This window comes from Cucurbita pepo, chromosome 14 (assembly GCF_057944985.1).
Source record: "Cucurbita pepo subsp. pepo isolate OVF chromosome 14, ASM5794498v1, whole genome shotgun sequence".
NCBI classification, from domain to species: Eukaryota; Viridiplantae; Streptophyta; class Magnoliopsida; order Cucurbitales; family Cucurbitaceae; genus Cucurbita; species Cucurbita pepo.
Window position 1 is genome coordinate 5,496,050 of NC_141811.1, and position 19,357 is coordinate 5,515,406.

The 19,357-nt window shown below is 34.0% G+C and overlaps 2 protein-coding genes across 3 annotated transcripts; one reads left to right on the forward strand and one right to left on the reverse strand.

Annotated features, from left to right (window-relative positions):
• Positions 1-6,632: 6,632 nt before the first annotated feature.
• LOC111809859 (UBP1-associated protein 2B) lies at positions 6,633-11,607 on the reverse strand. Of its 2 annotated transcripts, none has more exons than XM_023696315.2 (2): positions 10,289-11,607; positions 6,633-6,913 (listed from the first exon to the last, which is right to left on the reverse strand). In XM_023696315.2, coding segments are annotated over exons 1-2 (1,218 nt in total). In that variant the 5' UTR covers positions 11,506-11,607; the 3' UTR covers positions 6,633-6,912. The 2 variants fall into 2 exon arrangements, with proteins under 2 accessions (XP_023552083.2, XP_023552082.2); XM_023696314.2 differs by having other exon boundaries at positions 6,633-6,951.
• Positions 11,608-12,664: 1,057 nt separating this feature from the next.
• Positions 12,665-15,784, forward strand: LOC111809858 (beta-glucosidase 44). The gene is made up of 11 exons (XM_023696312.2): positions 12,665-12,970; positions 13,053-13,111; positions 13,248-13,323; positions 13,436-13,507; positions 13,637-13,724; positions 13,809-14,061; positions 14,131-14,246; positions 14,315-14,532; positions 14,617-14,648; positions 15,160-15,262; positions 15,370-15,784. Exons 1-11 carry the CDS (start codon positions 12,739-12,741, stop codon positions 15,648-15,650), a joined length of 1,530 nt encoding a protein of 509 aa, XP_023552080.2. The 5' UTR covers positions 12,665-12,738; the 3' UTR covers positions 15,651-15,784.
• The last annotated feature ends 3,573 nt before the right edge of the window (positions 15,785-19,357 follow it).

Genomic DNA, 19,357 nt, shown 5'->3' on the forward strand with positions numbered 1-19,357 from the left:
GTTAACGATATTTAATACTAAATTATAGTTTACCATATATATCATATTTGATATTTTATTATAAAGTTCTTATTATACGTATCTTTCCCTTTATTGTTATTTTCATTTATTACTGTAATTTATTTGATTATAAATAAATAATTTTCACATCATATAGAGGTGGTGGATTAAACAAACATTCTCAATTCGAAAAACTCGATCGAACTCAACTAGTTTAGTATGAGATGAGTTCATATAAATAAAAATTTTACGAATTAAGTTAATTCATGAGTTCTTAATTTTAAAATATACATTTTTTTATTTTTATTAAAAAAATATATATATAAACAGGCTCAAACCAATCAACCATAAGAAAAGTTTACTATCTGAATTAAGTTAGAACTAAAAGAATGTCTCGACCTAATCGAACCCAATCCAATCCACAATCTCAGATAACTCATTATCGACTGAAGCGGTTGCTCACACGCAAAGACGGGTAATGGACGAAGGGGTGGATAATGTATTATTTAAAAAAAAAAAAAAAAAGATAAGCATAAAAGAAAAAGGAGAAGAAAAAAAATGAATAATTAGGCATGATGGAGGAATGGTATGTGTATAAAAAGTAAAGGAAAAAAGAAAGTGGGAGGCAATTGGGATTTGTTTATTGTATGTTCGGGTTGGGTTGGGTTGGGTTGGGTGGGATTTTTTAAAAATTAATTTTAATTTTAATTTTTAAATTTATTTTTATTAAAATTTATATATGGAATATATCACCAATTTCATCTAAGTGGGTTTCTAGAGTGTCTTCCCACTTACAATTCCTCTTAGATTCATAAATTATTATCACAATTTAGATTCCATTTCACCTTTTTTTCAACTTGCCTACGATTCTAATTTTTTTTTTTTTTATTTATTTATTTTTATATAACATTCATTTAATTACCTAAATTCAATTCTTATTATAAAATAGTTAGGAAATCGTGTACAAATCCATCCAATAACCTTTCGACACGTCAACAATTGGGTTTGTGACGTGGCGGTTCTTAAATTATTCCCTAAACTATTGGGGTGGGGGCAAGATTTGTTCTTAAATTGGACCTCGTTTGAGGCTTCGAAAAGCCACTTGAATGTGACTATTGGAAAATGAAACCAAAAATTTTAAAATATTTCTTCACTTTATCTTTTAATTATTTAATTAACCAAATGGATCTCAACTTTTCATCCATATTTATTATTAATTAATTCTCTTAAATATACGTTAAATTTTAGTTCAGGTTTTCGTTCCCTTTTTCTAATAATTTTTTAATCTATATCTGTTTACGTCTTATTTTATATTTCTGAGTTAATCTCACACGGTTCACTCCATTCAGTCTATTAATGTATTTAATTATAAAAAAATTCAAAAAATTAAATTAAAAATCGAACGTTTCTATTTAGTCTACATCGTCAACACTATTTAGGGAATGATTATCTCACACGTCTCTTAGATATTATAACCTTTTAGCGTATTAATAGATCATGAACTAATAAATAATGAAAATAAAAAATTTAATTTTTAAATAATATAAAAGATTTACAAATCTGAAAAAAAAAAGAGAGATTTGAAGACATTTAGGAATCCTTGTAATTTTATTGCTTTTATTTTTTAAATATTGATTAATGTCAGAGTAATATTTGTAAAAGAAATTGAGAAATTGACAGCTGTATAAATAGGAATATTTAAGTAATTTCTAGTAGACTTGAATGAAGAGTTGGAAAAGTAAATTAATTTAAAATTTGACAAATAAGAACATGACACGTCAAATAAATGTAATTGATATGTGAAATGTTCTAATATTGTAACGCTACTTTATATAAGTTATTAATATGAATAATATAATATAGTTTACAGTTATATAATATGATGATGTGTAGGATGACATCATATATATATATATATATATATATTAAAGAATGTGCATAGTTAGGACATAAAAAAAATGGGCTTCTTTATATTTTCAATAATTTTAATTATATAATTATAAAATACAAAATAGGTGACTATTATTGTATCATTTTTTTTAAATCAATTGAAAAGCGACCAAATTTTTAATGAATAATATATTTTTTTTAATAAAGTAACAACTATATTTTAAAATGCTATTATATAGTTGAATAAAAAGACGTATATGGGTTTGATTGATTTTTTTTTTTGGACTAATTTGATATTTCGGGTTAGTTGAGTTGGTGACTCGAGCAACTTAAATAGAGTTCACAACTCAAGTTGGGTTGGGTTATAAGACGGTTTTTTTTTAATTACTTAAGAAAATCCTAATTTTTGAATGCATGCTACGTTAATAATCAAAATTTCATAAAATTTAAATATTAAACATTAAGAAGTGTGGAATATTCTTAATTTTCGTAATAATCTTATAACCCTATTCTCGAGGCGGGTCGATTTGACCCAACAAAAAAATTGTTGAACTAACTCGAATTTTTTTAATTTTTTAAAAATTAAGTCGGACCCAATTGAAAAAAATTGACCCCACTCAATGTTTATTTATGATTTAGATTGGATAGTTGGAATTATTTGAATTATTGAGTCAATTAAACTATGCTATTGTTGAATTATAAGCTCGTTTGATTATTAGATTTGAAAATGAATTAAAATCTATTATTAATTATTTAATAGAGAATTTATCTTAATAACTTAGCTAATAATTCATGTAGCATAATATAAAATGTTTGGAAGTTTAAAAAAAAAAAAAAACAAAAACAAAAAGAATGTTTGAGTGTACGGATAATTTTGATAAACTGGGCATAGTTGTAAATTAATTATTATTTTTAATTCCTTTTGTATTAAAAAAAAATGGAATTGGGAGTTGTCAGCCTTTTTGGTTTCAAATACTCATAATCTAAGTTATAAAGAATCACTTTGAATCCTTGTTAAGATTTTGTTATGTATTCTAAATAGATATCACAAAAGTGCTTTGTTTCCTTTATGAATTATTGAGCTCATTAATTCAAATTTACGGGTTAATCATAGAATTATATAATATCTAGAAATTGGAAAGAAAAAAACTTGTGGTAGCTCTGATGCTTGTAGTCGCTCGTCCGAAAGAACAAGGTTAGTTTTGGGTTTATTTTTTCTTTTGTGGTTGTATACCCGTTTAATTCACCAACAAGTTTTAGGTTGTCACTTGCATGGTTGAGAATATGTAAATAACATGGCAGATCTTTTGTTGAAGGAACTATTTTGTTGGGCTGGTTTCATGAGGTAGGAGAAAGAGATGACCGGTTTGGTCAATTCGATTTGAATAGGTCTACTCCAATTCAACCATATAGTCCGACCCTAATTAAATCGGTTTAGTCTAATTTGACCCTTTCGATTTTCAAGTTGACTTTCAAGTCTGATAATGAGTTTTTTTTGAAAATTTGGAAGGAGTAAACGTATTATTTTCTTTATTTTGAATGGATAATTTGTGGGGTTTAATTATAAAAGGAATTTGATTAAATAAAAGTGAAAAAGGACGACTTTTGCAATGGATTATTATGGAAAGTTCCATTTTAATTACCAAATTTATTTATTGGTCACTTTTCTTATTTTTAATTTATTATTAAACAAAATTATATGAATTGGGAAATAAGTCATCAAACCAAAATATTATAATGATATCCAAAAAGCTAAATTTTCATGACATCTTTGCTTTTTTTTTTTTTTTTATTGTTTGACATCAATATAATATATAAATGGTGAATTGAAATTTTCCATTAATTCATTAAATAAAAAACTAATAAAACGCATTATATAAATAATAATAAAATTAAACTAATTTAATGTTATATTTAAAATTTAATGTCGCAGAATTCTAAGAATTTTAATTCACAAAAAAGTTATGTCAGAGAATAAGATGTTTGAAAAAATGGTATCTGACATAAATGTATGGGAATCAAATAATTAAACACTATTAAAAATATAATTTATATTTTCAAATTCAAAATAAAAAATGGAGTAAATTATTTAGAATTTTATATAATTATAATAAATTATTAATAAAATAATAAAAAAATTATTTAATATGTATACAAGAATGATTACAATCAATGTTTAATTAACTATAGTTCTTTTTCTATTACTTACCACTTTAATTAAAATAAATTAATTATGCTTTTATGATATATTAATCCACGAGACTAATCAAAATTAGTCTCATAATGAGTCTAATTAACTAATTAATTATACTTAAAATATTGTCATTTCATTTAATAAATTTATATTTATAAATAGTTATTGTTGCCACCTAAGAATTAGACATTTAATTTAAAATCTTGAAAGAAATACGCGTTTTGAATGGCTTATTTTTGCTCTCCATTCTTAAAGATAAATATTTTATAATTAATTTTATCATTTATCTAATTATTTTTAATATTTATTTTTGTATTTAAAAGAAAATTGGTTGCGTTGGTGGGCAAGTATTCGGATTTGAGAGGGGAAGTATTGATTTCCATTTAAGGAAATTTGAGTTCCGCTGAGGTGAGCTAAATTCCAAGGAAAGTTGATGATGGGGAGAGGGATTGGGGAGAATTTGGGCATATATGTCATTTCAATCATTTTCAACCCTTTTTTTGCAATTTTCATTCAAATATTTCCTCCATTAAATTATATTTTACACAAATTTCTCCCCTTTTAGCGTATATATTTTACATTTCCCGAGAGAAACTAAAAGAGGATATCTTAGATGCATATTAGAAACAAATCGATATTCGTTAAAGTGCGTATGACCAATTCCATCGTATGATTAACCGACGATTACTAGCGATTCCAACTTCATGCAGACGAGTTGTAACTTGCAATCCGAGCTGAGGACAATTTTTTTGAAGTTAGCTCACCCTCGTGGGATTACAACCCTTTGTCCCAACCATTATAGCACGTCTGTCGCATAGAGCACAAGGGGCATGATGATTTAGTGTCGATAGCAATCTATTTAGAGTTACAACCTCAACCATTGTCAACTAAAAACTTTACATAATTAAATGTTAAATTAGGGATTGTTTTCATTGATTTTTGTTTCACGAATGATTTTAATATTTTTATAACAAAGAATTAATTTTAATATATTTACTTTCATAGACTTTATACATATTTATTAACAATAGAAATGTAATTTTAAAGAATTTTGACATTTGTGGAATAGGAATTTTTGATGTGTAATTATCCCTTTATGAAATTGAATATATTCTTCTATCTCATTCACTTGTTTTCCACCCAATAAAAAAAATGTCACTATCCAATTAATTTTATAATACATTTCAAATTTTTCCATAACATTTCCAATAAAAGAAAAAAAAAAAAAGAATAATATTTACAAAAATTCGTTACAATATTTAGGAATAAAATGGGTCATACAACAACTCTGTATAGAAAAGACCAAAAATGTACTTCTAAAAGAAGATGCCTTCCGACATGTCGTTCTATCTGATTAATTTTCGGCTATCCCTTTTACACCACAGGAACTCATTCGTTGGGCCTGCCTGAGGCCCGAATGGGTATTTGTCCTCATCAGGAAGCCCACAATCACAAAACAAATCACAAATAATAATAATAATAATAATCACAATTATAAAATTAAAAATCTGAAATTTAGGGAGATTTTTTTACTCTTCTTGATGTCAAATATAATGTGAATTCACGTTTTACACCATACCCCCTCTAAATTCCTTATTTTTCACTTTTTTTTTTTCTTTTCTAACCACACCTTAATATTTTTAAAAATGATTTACCAAAAAAAAAAAAAAAAAAAAAAGCACTTATTTTGATGGTATGCGTGATTTATTGTGCATGTAAAGTTCATTAAAATCAACAGAAACAAGCCACAGAAATGCTTCAAGACTATCTGTTCTGCACAGATGGATGCAGTGACGCCAACAGCTGAAGCTTAGTTTGAATGAATGCATATATACATACATACATACATGTCCATACCTTATCTGTCTCATTCTGTTCTACCCATCATCAGTCTTCTGCACGACCTTCAGAATTACCAACTGAAAAACTTGGAGAATCAAACCAAGCCAATTGATAACCAGGGATATGAAAAATGAAGAATTTGATGAAGTGGGTGAGGTTCATTTTAGTCACGACCCCGAGAATTGTATGAAAAAATGGAGAAGGGCAACGACGACGACGAGGGCAGCGAACGGGGAAGAAAATGAAAATGAAGAAAACAAGGAAGAGCAAAAAGACTGATGATGAGTATGAAGGCGATGAAGCAGAGCAAAGAAACAAACCTGCATCACAAAAGTTCTTCCTCTGCAGATTCTGAACCGGTAACAGAAGAGCATTATATATATTCACAACCTAAAAAAGTTAGCAGAATAATAGGACCCAAGAATAGTTTCACACTTAGCCAAATAACACTAATCATCATCCTACCACTACTAGATTCGATTAGAAGATTGGTTTTTCCTAAAGATTGAACCCATGCTCTAAAAGGAACTGAATAATCCTTGGCAGCCTCCAACAACACTTGATTAACTCCAACAGGACACAAAAAGGGACTTCCATTTATTATTAATAGGACTCAGAAGCCGAAGATTAAAATGAAGGTGATACTCGAGGAAAAAGAAATTAGAACAAAAAAAAGATATATGTATAAAAAAAAACTTCAAAAATATTAAAAGTGATAATATTGACAAAGGTGAAGTATAAAACGTAAGATGACTATTGCCCAGCAGCAGGTTCTTACTACATAAAACAACTAAAAAGTGGGGAGGAATGGAGAAAAGGAAAAAAAGAAGGAAAAAAAAAGTGAAAAGAGACGAAAGGGGTTTGTGGGAAAAAAGGTATCAAAGCCCAAATGAAGCTCTTAACATAAACTTTCCCAAAAGTACAGTACAGGATCATTCATCCACAAGTTCAGCAGCACCTCAAACGCAAATATGGATTCCCAAGCATCTAAAAAGATATAAGACAACGCAAACTAATAATCTGGCCTGTCAAATGAATACTCCCATCAAAACAGTGAAGTTGAAGATTCAAATAAGAAAAATGAAACAAGAAATCAAAGGAAGAAAGAAGGAAAAAGAAAAAGAAAAAGAAAAAGAAAAAGAAAAAAAAAAAAAAAAATCAACAGTTCCCCAAATAGTTACAATCAGAAGAAGAATAGAAAAAGAATGATCATCAAAGGAAAGCATAAAAACAAGTTTAATAAATCGTGCTATAAAAAAATAATCCAAAAGAAATAATTGTAAAAGATGGCCAGTGACTAAGTCGGGCAGTAAAAAGAGCGAACCAAGTTTGTTCAAAATTGAAAAGACAAGCAACATGTAACGGCATTGATTTAAGTATTTATGACCACAAGGAAATAAATAATAAGTAAATAAAATAAAATTAAAAAAAATTGATGAAGTGTTTTCTGGTCAATGGAAGTCAAAAGGAACGCAAATCTTCAACCTGATATAACTTTCAAATTATCTAAAGAAAGGCAAATTCTGTTGGAAATAAATGGAAAACATGTCATAAATCAAACTACGAGAGAAGAAAGCTAAGAACAAAAGTGACCCAAGGAAGAATTTTCTTTTGGGTTTGGAAATGGGTGGGGGGCGTAGTTAGAGTAGAGCTGTCTTCAAGTTTGGGGATAGCAGTTGTGAGTTGAATATCCAAGTGATTTTAGATAGCTAAAATGGAATTATAATTACTTTTCAGAAAAAGTAACCGAACACGACGTATATATATGAAACTGGCTTTCATTAATAAATGGGAAGGAACAAGTAGAAGCCGTACATCCCCAATAATAATAATAATAATAAAGGAAAGAAAAGAAAACGGAAAAGGCGAACAAGGCCAACCAACAAAAAAGGGACCATCAAAACGATTTAGAAAAAAGCGCTCCGACTGTTGATAGTAAAAATAAAAAAGGAGGAAAATGACTGAAAAACTTATTAGAAGAAATACAAGGGAGAAGCATTAATGTGAGTCCCTTTTGAACCTCTTACCAATAACTCTTCCTATCTTAAATTTCCCTTTTGTTCCTCCCAATAATCATCTCCTCCTAAGGACCACTGATAAAACATCCCTAATTCAAACACCAGTCCAAGTTAAGATTGGTGCCAAACAGCAAATCATTTTGTAATTACCTGCTTTCCATGATTCTTCAGGGTTGGAAGGCTTTTATGTGATTATCATTTGGGAGGGGCTCTCTCTTCCACTGCCCTTTACGTTATTTTGAGGTTTTGTTCTTCTTAATACATCCATAGGTTTCTCATTACCGGAGAAAAAAGTCCATAAGGAGAGCTACTTGATCCTATCTCAAAACACCTAACAGACCCAGCTTAAAGACCCATTAGATTGATACCGAGATGGTGAACGAAACCTAAAAAAGCACACCAACAAGCAGAGAAGTAACTGTCAATCACCAATTTACGATATCAATGGACACCGTGTGGATACTCTCCAGTGACATGTCCAGATTCACCACAGCTATAGCAGTTTCAAGTTCAGCCATTCCCGTCACCGCCATACCTACCTCCACCACCTTGGGATTCACTTTGGCAGTTGTCCCTGACCATATGCCATTGCCATCTGTCACTGCACTTAACAAGCACACCTTCCCTCTCATTCTTGATCCTTAACCACCCAACAACAGAAAAACCAAAAGACCTATCTCTAGCCCCACTCTCTCAGTTAGATGTAGGACATTAGGGGACTACAATGGTATTATCTTCAATTTTATTTCAATAGCTGCTTAGTTTTACATAGGATGTAGCACAGATCTCAAGAACAAGGTAATTCACTATGATACCTTGTTACTCCTAAACACTCTCAACATCTTTAAAAGTTTCAAAAGCCTTACCTCGATTAATATAGTACCAATAGAGGACCCCATTTCAAATTAGTTGAACTATCATCAATAAGAAAATGCCAAGACTTGTTAATCATAATTGCTTTGGTGTTCCAATGAATTGTGAGACAGATCTAAATGTTGCCTAGGTAAGCATCCAGTCTAGGATCCTTGGCACAAATAGATGCACCATGAGTGCCATGCAAATTATCAAAGCAGCTTTAAATAGAATTGTTTTATACCTATCAAAGATGTTACATTCATTGTGAATCTACTTAGACTTCACATAAATTTCTCCATATATCCTCTTAAGAAGAAGTTTGGTCTCAGATCCAAGGGCAGGGACCCTCTCTCCATCAGGCATCCATGCAATCAACTTTTAGTGAAGAGCTGCTCTTTTGTTGCAAGAGGGCCAACAAGAAAAGCCTAAGAGTATCTAAAACGTGTAAATATTTTTCTACACCCTTTTTAATGGGCTATGAGCCAAAATCAAAATTGAAAAACCCAATCCTATCAACTCTCAAGGAATTTACTGATATTTCTTCTTTCAATTTGGTCCGGAACCTATCCTAATAGCCTTTACAGTGAAAGAAGAAAGCCAAAAGCAAGATGAATGAAACTGAACGAACTCAGAGACAGGAGCCCCGGGTGTAGGTCCTGAGGCGAAGGGCTCTTGCTGCGAATCAGAAGGTTGCTTTGAAGCTATAGAAACAAAAAGGCTACTTACTAGTCAATTTAGACCAATTGAGGAATGCAGACTGGCAGGTACAATTTCATCAGCAGAAATTAGTTAGGTAATACAAATTGGGTTAATTTGGTCAATTTGATTCAGTTCTTGTATGCTTGGTAGTCCATTTGGCTAATATTTTGATCACAGTTTCGTTTTCCATAAGTCAATTTCAACATCACTTTTCTTTAATTGATAGCCCTGTTAAGCATAAAATTTTACCATAACTGGAGTCACATCTATCTTCACCCCATAAACGTTAGACCTCCTAAAACCTCTTGCATCACGACAGCATCAAGCTATCCTCCTCTAGTTCACTAGATACAATTCATAAACCTCCTTCCTTACCGAACTCATTTCAAAGAAGTCTCTACAATTCCTTTTCAACTACTTTACTTGGATAGCTCCACTGGCATCCTAAATATAGATAGATAACATGGGGGGAGTATTAAATAAAGCTGCCTAGGCTAGAGGTATGACTGCCTTTTGAGAAGGGCATCTTTAACCATTTTTAAAGTTTGATAACCACCTTATGAATAAGGGGATTACAATACTATAAATTCTTAGAATTACCACCTAATGGTAGCCTTAGGTACTTTATATACCAATTACCTAAATCACAATTGTACACAGCACTCATTAATAATCTATACATACTACCTATCACTGTAATCGACGCTAACCACTGAATGAAAAATTGAAACATACAAATGATAGGAGGCTTGAAGTGCAGTAAATAGAAAGAATATGAAACATCTCATACCACAAATGTGACGTGTATCCACCGTAAGATCCACCAGCAGCCGTCTGACCCGATTCAGAAACCGTCTTACCGAGCATTGAGCTTGAGTAAATGTGCGGCAACCCCTTCAGTGATGACGAACCAGGGCCATAAGAGCCTAGCAATGACGAACCACCAGCACTTAATTGGCTTAAGCCATACGACCCCCCACTGTAACCACTCAAACCTATCCCAGCCCCAACTGAACTACCAATCAGACCCACTTGACTCATGGGAACTACTCCTTGGTTCAACATTCCACCTCCCAAAGCTGGGTTCCCATATCCACCATACATAGGATTAAGGCTCGGATGTTGAGCGAACAAATGCAAATTTGGAGCTGCGGCCATGGCCGCCATAACCGACGGCTGACTTTGCCCCAAGCTCTTCGCTGCCTGCGTCGAATTTTGATTCTTGTTCTTCCCCTCAGACGCCCTCTGGCAGTGCAATTTGTTCCCTTCGAACACTTTGTGTGGCTCCTCAAGAGCCTTCCTCGCACCTTCATTCGTTCTATAAATAAAAATGGCATAACCCCTCGATCTCCCTGTCTCAGGATCAAACCCTATGGGACCCATCTCTAACTCTCCAAACTTCGCAAAGAACGCCCTAAGCCTCTCAGCATCCACGTTAAGGTGCACATTAGCGACATAAATCTTCCGCGAGCCAATCTCATGGCTTTGCGGGGGCGGTACCGAACCCAAAGAAGCCAATTGACACGAAGTCATCCGATTATTAATCCTCTTCCTAGGTTCCTTCAACGCCTTAGTCGCACCCTGCCGGGATTTAAACAAAATAAACCCATATCCCTTAGCCTTCCCTGTATTTTTGTCCATAACCACATTGCAATCTTCAATTTCACCAAAAGATTCAAAAACTAACATTAGGGTTTCTCGGGTCGTGTCCCAACTGAGGCCATGAACAAAGATTTTGCGGTTAGTGACATCGCGGTCGGCAGCCGCTCGAATTTGGGCTTCAAGATTGGGGTCTTTAACAGCCGTGCTGCAAATGAGCTCGATTAATTGTGTCTTGGAGAAAGGCTGGAGGAGTTTGGAAAGATCGTCCAAATCGGAGTCGGAATCATCGTCGTCGTGTGGTTGAGGCGGAACGGGATCATCTAGCTCCTTCTTTGGTTTCTTGTCTACCTTGTTTTCAGATTTCTTCACCAGCTTTCTTTTGGTGGTTTTATTGGTTCCCTCCATTGGAGAGCTTTTCAGTCGGCTTCCGAAGAACAGAGAACGAACAGTTCGATACGAATCAACAAGCTTCGCGGGCTGGTTCGACTCTGAATGAAATTGGAATATGAATATAAATATTTCTTATAAATTAAATCAGATAACAGACAATATATATTTCTTTTTTCTTTACATTAATTTATTGGATTTTTTCTTTTATGTAAATTACAAAAAAGAATTTCTAACAAATTCAAATATTTTAATTTTATATTTAATAGATACAAGCTTTTTTTACTTTTTAACATTAAAAATTAACTTATAACTTTGTTAAATCCATTTAATTTATTTAATATTTTTAAAATTTACAAATTTATAATTTTTTTATTATATTTCAAAACTATCCGTGAAATCCCATATAGTTAGAGAGAGAGGAACGAAACATTTTTAAAACATCTTTTGTGAGGCTAACGATGTGTAATGGGCCAAAACGAACAATCTTTGTTAGCGGTAAGCTTGGGCTGGGACGTTACAAATAGTATCAAGATTGAGACTGTTACAAATGACATTAGAGTTAGACACTGAGTAGTGTGCTAGCAAGGATGTTGGCCCTCCAAAGGAGATTATGCTTGAAAGACGAAACCAGATTGATCCTGACTCCTCCGGATTCTGCTTTTCCAGAATCAACATCAAATTTGAGCTAGGTCAGTCACATAGGGTAAACCAAAAGATGATGGAAAGAACGAGAATGAAGCTTGACTCAAAAGAAGAAGAAATTGATGATTCATAGATTATTCTTCGGCCCGAACCCAGGAATCCCTTAGATGACAAGGGAGCCGGCGACCGAAGTCGATAAAAGAGATGAATGAGACCCGAAACCCTGAACCTTCACTGAACTTTAGAAGCGACTGAGCCTGACCCTTTTCCTCACATTTTGAGAAAAGGACTAGAACACTTTTCAAATCCGGAGTGGATTGTGAGATCCCGCAACAATCCATATCAGTCCAAAGAGGTGGATTCTTAAAAGGGATCAGTGAGGCTGACAAGATCTATAAAAAAATAAAAAAGGGAGATTAAACGAACCCTAAACCCTAAACCCTAAGCAAACACATAAGACTTGGCGGTACCGACCACCCGTGAATTTACTTTGGATAAGATCCATTTGTTTTGTTATGCAATTTGGTGTCCTAAAACCAATCATTCTGAAGCTCAACACTCCTTTCTCTTTCTCTTATCTTTCTATTCTTTCTCACCCAAACAGCCATGAAAATCCACTTCTTCATCCTTCTTCTACTGTCTTTCAATGCTACAATTTTCTCATCCCAACCACCCTACGACTTCTCCAATATCGTCTTCGACACCGGAGGCCTCAGCCGAGCTGCATTTCCCCAAGGCTTTGTCTTTGGAACTGCAACTTCTGCATATCAAGTAGAAGGAATGGCTGACAAAGATGGCCGAGGACCAAGCATTTGGGATTCCTTTGTTAAACTTCCTGGTACGGTTGATTTTAGTTTTCATTTAGTCCTTATCAACAAATTTACTTCATGTTCTTTTTAAAATTTGAGATGTTTGAACAGGAAAGATCGCTCGCAATGCTACGGGCGATGTTGCTGTCGATCAATATCACCGATATAAGGTATGCATACTAGTCTTGCATTTGTAACTAATTTTTTTGGTCGTACGCTCGAGCATGACTCAACAAATTAAAATATGCGCTTTTGTTTAATAAAATATCTATATATATTAATTAAATTGTCTTTAATTTGATTTAGGAAGACATCGATAACATGAAGAGGCTGAACTTCGATGCTTATCGATTCTCAATTTCTTGGTCGAGGATATTTCCAAGTAATAAAATTTTCTTTTACGTTCATTTTTCGAAGCGTAAACATCATTAGCATCGGCTTAGAATCATCTATACTTAAAAAAATTTATGTTTTTTTTTTTTTTGTTTTGCTAGATGGATCGGGAGAAGTAAATTGGAAAGGAGTTGCGTACTATAATAGATTGATTGACTACATGATTCAACGAGGTATGATCAATCCACAACAACTCCTTTAATCCGTCGTCGGTTTTACTTCATATATCGATCAAATTTTACTATTACGGTCGTTCGATAACCATTTTGTTTCTTTTGTCCCTTTTAATTTAAAACTGGTAGGAATCACGCCCTACGCAAATCTTTATCACTATGATCTTCCTTTGGCACTTCAAGAGAGATATGGAGGTTTACTAGACAAGCAAATTGTGTAAGCTTTTAGTTTAAAGGGTTCGTATCAGTAGAGATATTTTCACACGATAGAGTTACAGTCGCAATCTTTAACAATATGCAGGACTGATTTTGCAAATTATGCGGAATTTTGTTTCGAAAAATTTGGAGACAGAGTAAAGAATTGGATGACGTTTAACGAACCAAGAGTTATAGCTGATGTTGGTTTCAACAGTGGTATAATGCCTCCTTCGAGGTGTTCAAAAGAATATGGAAACTGTACAACAGGAAACTCAGGAACTGAACCTTACATCGTGGCTCACAATATCATTCTTTCCCATGCTACTGTAGTTGACAGATACAGAAAGAAATTTCAAGTAAGTCCTGAAACACATCGTTTCAATCCCGAAACATGTCGTTAATAAAACTCTTATAAATTGTTTTAGGGGAAACAAGGAGGACGGGTTGGAATTTTATTGGATTTTACGTATTACGAACCTCTCACGAAAGGAAAAGAAGACAACGATGCAGCTCAAAGAGCGAGAGATTTTCACATTGGATGGTAAAATATGTAATTATGAAAAGAAAATTTAAATTGAATGTTTGTTTTTGGTTGTAATTTTGGTTTAGGTTCTTGCATCCTTTTACATATGGTGAATATCCAAGAACAATGCAAGAAATTGTGAAGGAAAGGCTACCAAAATTCAGCTATGAAGAGGTTGAATTGGTGAAAGGGTCAGTGGATTTTGTGGGTATCAATCAATACACCACGTTCTATATGTTCAACCCTACTTGGCCCAAACCAACCACTCATGGGTATCAATCTGATTGGAATGTTGGCTATGCTTGTGAGTCCATTTACTATCTCTTAATTCTTTCTCCTATTCAAGATTCATAGCCTTTGTTTAATATAGACATGTTTTCTTCTACAGATGAAAAGAATGGAAAACCTATTGGTCCAAGGGTAATCTCTTTTTAATCTCGAACTTTTAAATTGTTTCGGTGTTAGGAGTGTTTGAGCGTGTAACGGCCCAAGCCCACCGCTAGCTGATATTGTCCTCTTTGGACTTTCCCTTTCGGGCTTCCCCTCAAAGCTTTAAAACACGTCTGTTAGGCAAAAGTTTTCGACCCTTGTAAAGGGTGTTTTGTTCTCTTCCCAACCAATATGGGATATCATAATCTACCCCCTTCAGGGCCCAACGTCCTCGCTGGTAAGTGGCCATTATAATATCCCACATTAGTTGGGGAGGAGGACGAAACACCCTTATAAGGATGTGGAAACTTTTCCCTAGCAGATGCGTTTTAAAATCTTGAGGGGAACTCCGAAAGGAAAAGCCAAAGAAGACCGTATATGTTAACGGTGGGCTTAAGTCGTTACAAGTTGTGTCCTAGACACTTTTTGCAACATGTCGAGACGTACGTGTGTTCGTACTTTCTTGACCTAAATAGAAGTTTACTCCAAATTTGATTGTCAGGCTCATACTGGTTGGTTGTACGAAGTACCATGGGGAATGTACAAAGCTTTGATGTATGTGAAGCAACACTATGGGAACCCAAACGTTATTGTTTCAGAAAATGGTAGAGCACTCGTACTCAACTAGTTGACATGTTTAACTCGAGCAATTTCAAAAGAAATATATTAATTATCGTTGAGCTATATTCATATTGACATGTTTTAACGACAGGTATGGATACTTCTGATATCCCACTCCCGAAAGGATTAAACGATACAGAGAGAATACATTACTACAAGACGTACTTGCAGAACATGAAGAAAGCTATAGATAATGGAGCTAACGTGACTGGCTACTTCGCTTGGTCGTTGCTCGATAACTTTGAATGGCTGTCGGGATATACTTCAAGATTTGGTATCATATATGTAGATTACAAAGACAACCTCAAGAGAATTCCTAAGATGTCGGCCTATTGGTTCAAACAAATGATTCAAAAGAAGAAACAATTTTAGTTTCTCGTCTAAATGAGAATAAATGTTTGGTAGGTCAACAACGGTAAGGTTCGAGATTGAACCATTGACTTCTAAAATGATGTAATTTTTACTTTATGCACTAAGTTATGCTCGTATCCGTTTGCTTTTGAAAATCTCGAAATGTCAATCCCTCCATCCTATCTCTATTTGTTAGGATATATATGACTCGTAAAGACATAAATATAACTTAAGACATACTACCAGATTGACTATCGTTACAATCACAAATAGTAATTTAATACGACCAAACTTTTATAATAATCACTAATTGATCAACATTACCATAACTTCAACTAGCTTAAGACATACTACCCGATTAAGAAATTAGAAGTTCTACGTCCTATATATCGAGTTGAACTCAAAGCTTTAATTTACTCATTCGGTTTGAGTTTGTTTCACTTTTGATCCCCGGTTGAATCGCACAACTCATTTCTACACACCCAATATTTGAATATAATTAGATGTATAACTGGCCGATATTATTCTCTTCGAACCTCCCCCCAATGTTTTTACAACATGTCTTCATTAGCACAACATTTGGTGTCAATTACTGACATATATTGTCTTCTTTGTGCTTTTCTGTAAGGTTTTTAAAACGCGTGTACTAGACAGAGGTTTCCACACCCTTATAAGGTCAAATTATAAAAAGTAGATCGAGATTACGTCCCGACCAAATTTGTAATTTAAACTAATTTTATTATCCAAGTTGGATTCCAACAACAGCGTGGCTGATAATTAAGGAGATAAAAGGCTCCATTATGGGGGTGTGTCTTAATTAGAAAATTTAAGCAGTGATTAACCCCAATAACAATGCGTCCAGCTAGGCAGCTTCCATTTCACACATCCGACGTGGCATCATTTGTGGTTACTAATTAATAGTTATGCCACGCCACTGCCACTCAGGAAATTTATTATCATTCTTTTAATTGAGTCTCTGTGTGCTTCTTCCACTACGGTGACCTGAAAAACATGCTCTTCATGCTCTTCATTTCACCTACTCTTAAAGAGAATGGCATGCTTTGTGTTGTGCTTTGGTTTTATTTTAATTCAACTGGTTGGTTGGTCAATAGTTGGAATTAGTCGGTTTCGTATGAACTCATCGCGAAAAGGATGTTTGAGTTCGGAGTCGAGGTGTTTGAGTTTGTGTAACACGTGTTTGGATTGCGTAGAGAAATTCAAAATAAACAATCTGAATTCAGCATCTGACGGCCTCAACATTTCACTGCGACATGATCACGTTACTTACTCCTCGCTTCTAGGAGTGAAGACTATTCTCGTAAACCAACACAAGTTTTTCAACATGTTTTGTTCTTACTCACTACAACCTAGGAAAATTCTAGGTTGTTTTCCCCACTCACATGCAATCTAGGAAAATTCCTAGAATGTTATCAAACATAGAATTACTCCAAGTAAAACACGCTTAATCATGAGGTTCTTATGATTGAGCCACTGAAAAGAAAGATGCACCATGTTGGTGTAGTTAGTAACTTTCGTTTTTTTTAGTCTTTCTTAGCCATCATATCCTTAAAATCACTTTTATTCGAATGTGATCTTAGTTCATTTATGTAACCCTCATTTATTCGAGTGAAACGTAAATACTCTTACATTTTTGTATCACAGGTTAGTTCATACAAGTTCATATGTAGCATAGAATTCGAGTACGAGCTATATTCATTCAACTCATGAGCCAAACACCTTCTAAAGTTGTAATTTTAAAAATTAAATTATATTGATCGATTAGTTTAGATCTGATTATGGATAAATTCATGATATATAAGTGAAAACAAAATTACCTCTATTGATACTAGACCTTTTTGATGAAATCGAAAACAAGAGGGTGTGTTGTCGTTATCTGATCTTAACTAACCTAATCCAATGATAAAAATATAACTCGACCCTCTATCTAAATTTGCCTCATCTTGAAATACGAAATACGACCGGGAGAGTTCGAGGGACGAACCCATTATAGAAAGTATTATTGTTTTTGACAAAGACAATGGAATTGATTAAGAAAATGAAAGAAACCATATGGGTTTTGGAGCATAGGATTTAATTTATTTAGAGAGCAGCCATGGCCCTTGGCCAAAGCATGCATGGCCTATAAATACGACCAAATTTAAAGCTTCCAAACACAACAAAACCTAAACAAACTTCCAACACGACAAGAAAAAAAAAAAAAAAAAACCCAACAATCTTCTTCTTCTTCTTCTTCTTCTTCTTCTTTCCTCTACTTTTAGAATCATGTCATCCATTGGAGCTTCCTACGCCAAAATTCACCTCCTACAGAAGCAACAGAAGGACAAGCTTGAGAGAATGGAAGCGAATCGACCATCCCGAGGTGAGGCCGACGCTGCAACCAGCTCGGGCAGCGGTGGTTCGTTGCTTGCAAGGAGTAACAAAGTTCACCCGGGAAGCATTGCTCCGGTGGCCGACAGCAACAAAAACAGGACATGAAGTGGCTTTGTCCTCTTTCATGTCTCTTTAGGTTGTAATTTTCAATGTTTTATGCGACAATTAAGGATGTTGTGTTTGATATGCTTAATAAGATAGTGTTTTATTCGTATCATCCTATCATAAACATTATTTTGGATAGCATTTGGGAAGCCAACCATGTGAAAGGGCCTCAAGTTTAATGATGGCTTCCAAAATAATGTAACTAATTTGATAACAACTTTGTTCATAAGTTGACTTTAGAAAGTGGGCTGTTATCCATAGTGCCACTCACTAAAAGTAATTTATGACTTTTAGATAAAAAGTCAAATTTAAGTTGGATCATCGTTGGAAATAGATATTAGACCCATGTCAATAATTGTCGAGCTAATCTAATTTTGATGAATTTAGATCTATTTTGATTGGCTTATCTCTCGTTCGTTAAATTTTGATTGAAAAATCAGCGTTTAACTGCGATTCGTTGAAAGTACCTTCATGTCTAGTTTATCGGAAAATAACTTTTGTTTATCGGAGAAATGGGGCTCAAAAGGGCTAACTTTGGCTTCCTAGGTTTATTAAGGATGGTTGAGTTTGGTTGGTTTGAAAAAATCTTTATAGAACCTTAAGAGGTTTGACTTCACCCTCCTGCTCACGACCGATGGTTTGGTTTCACTCTCCAACTCTCCTCCCTCTCTCCCGATCTCCCCTCACGCTTGGTCTCCCTTACTCTCTTAGTTTCTCCTTGCGTTGTTGGTTCCCACTCTCCTCTCACTTCATTCGATCGTTCGTCGTGCTTTAGTATTTCGATTTCGTTATCACCTCAAATGGAAGTCGCTATAGTTATTCGATTCCGCCGTTACATCAGACGTGAATCCCTATGAATGTGCAAGTTATTATGTATAATTCACGTATGTACTAGTTATCATGTGCACTTTTGCTAAGTGTTCGTTGTGAATATTGTGCATGAGTTACTATCTCCAGATGGGTTTAGTTTCATTAGAGGTTCCCACCTAACCTTTGGTGGTGTTTTATCCAACACGATCAACCCAGATAAGCATCATAGTTGGTTAAAACTTGGAAGCACCCCTTTCGTAACTCAGCCAAATTGTTTTCGCGAGCAGTATATTAGGTTAAACCTAGCTCCATTAAGGGACACCAATTAACTCCTAGTGGCACTTGATTCATCAGACACCGTAAGAAATTGGTTAAATGTAAGAATTCCTAAGAACTAAGAAAAATGAGGACAAATCAACAAG

What these genes read in the sequence shown, in the direction of transcription:
- LOC111809859 (XM_023696314.2), bottom strand. Translation starts at nt 11,505, where the DNA reads ATGGAGGGAACCAATAAAACCACCAAAAGAAAGCTGGTGAAGAAATCT.
- LOC111809858 (XM_023696312.2), top strand. Translation starts at nt 12,739, where the DNA reads ATGAAAATCCACTTCTTCATCCTTCTTCTACTGTCTTTCAATGCTACA. An exon ending in GATACAGAAAGAAATTTCAA is followed by an intron (nt 14,062 to 14,130) that starts GTAAGTCCTGAA and finishes AAATTGTTTTAG; the next exon opens with GGGAAACAAGGAGGACGGGT. An exon ending in GAAAACCTATTGGTCCAAGG is followed by an intron (nt 14,649 to 15,159) that starts GTAATCTCTTTT and finishes TTTGATTGTCAG; the next exon opens with GCTCATACTGGTTGGTTGTA.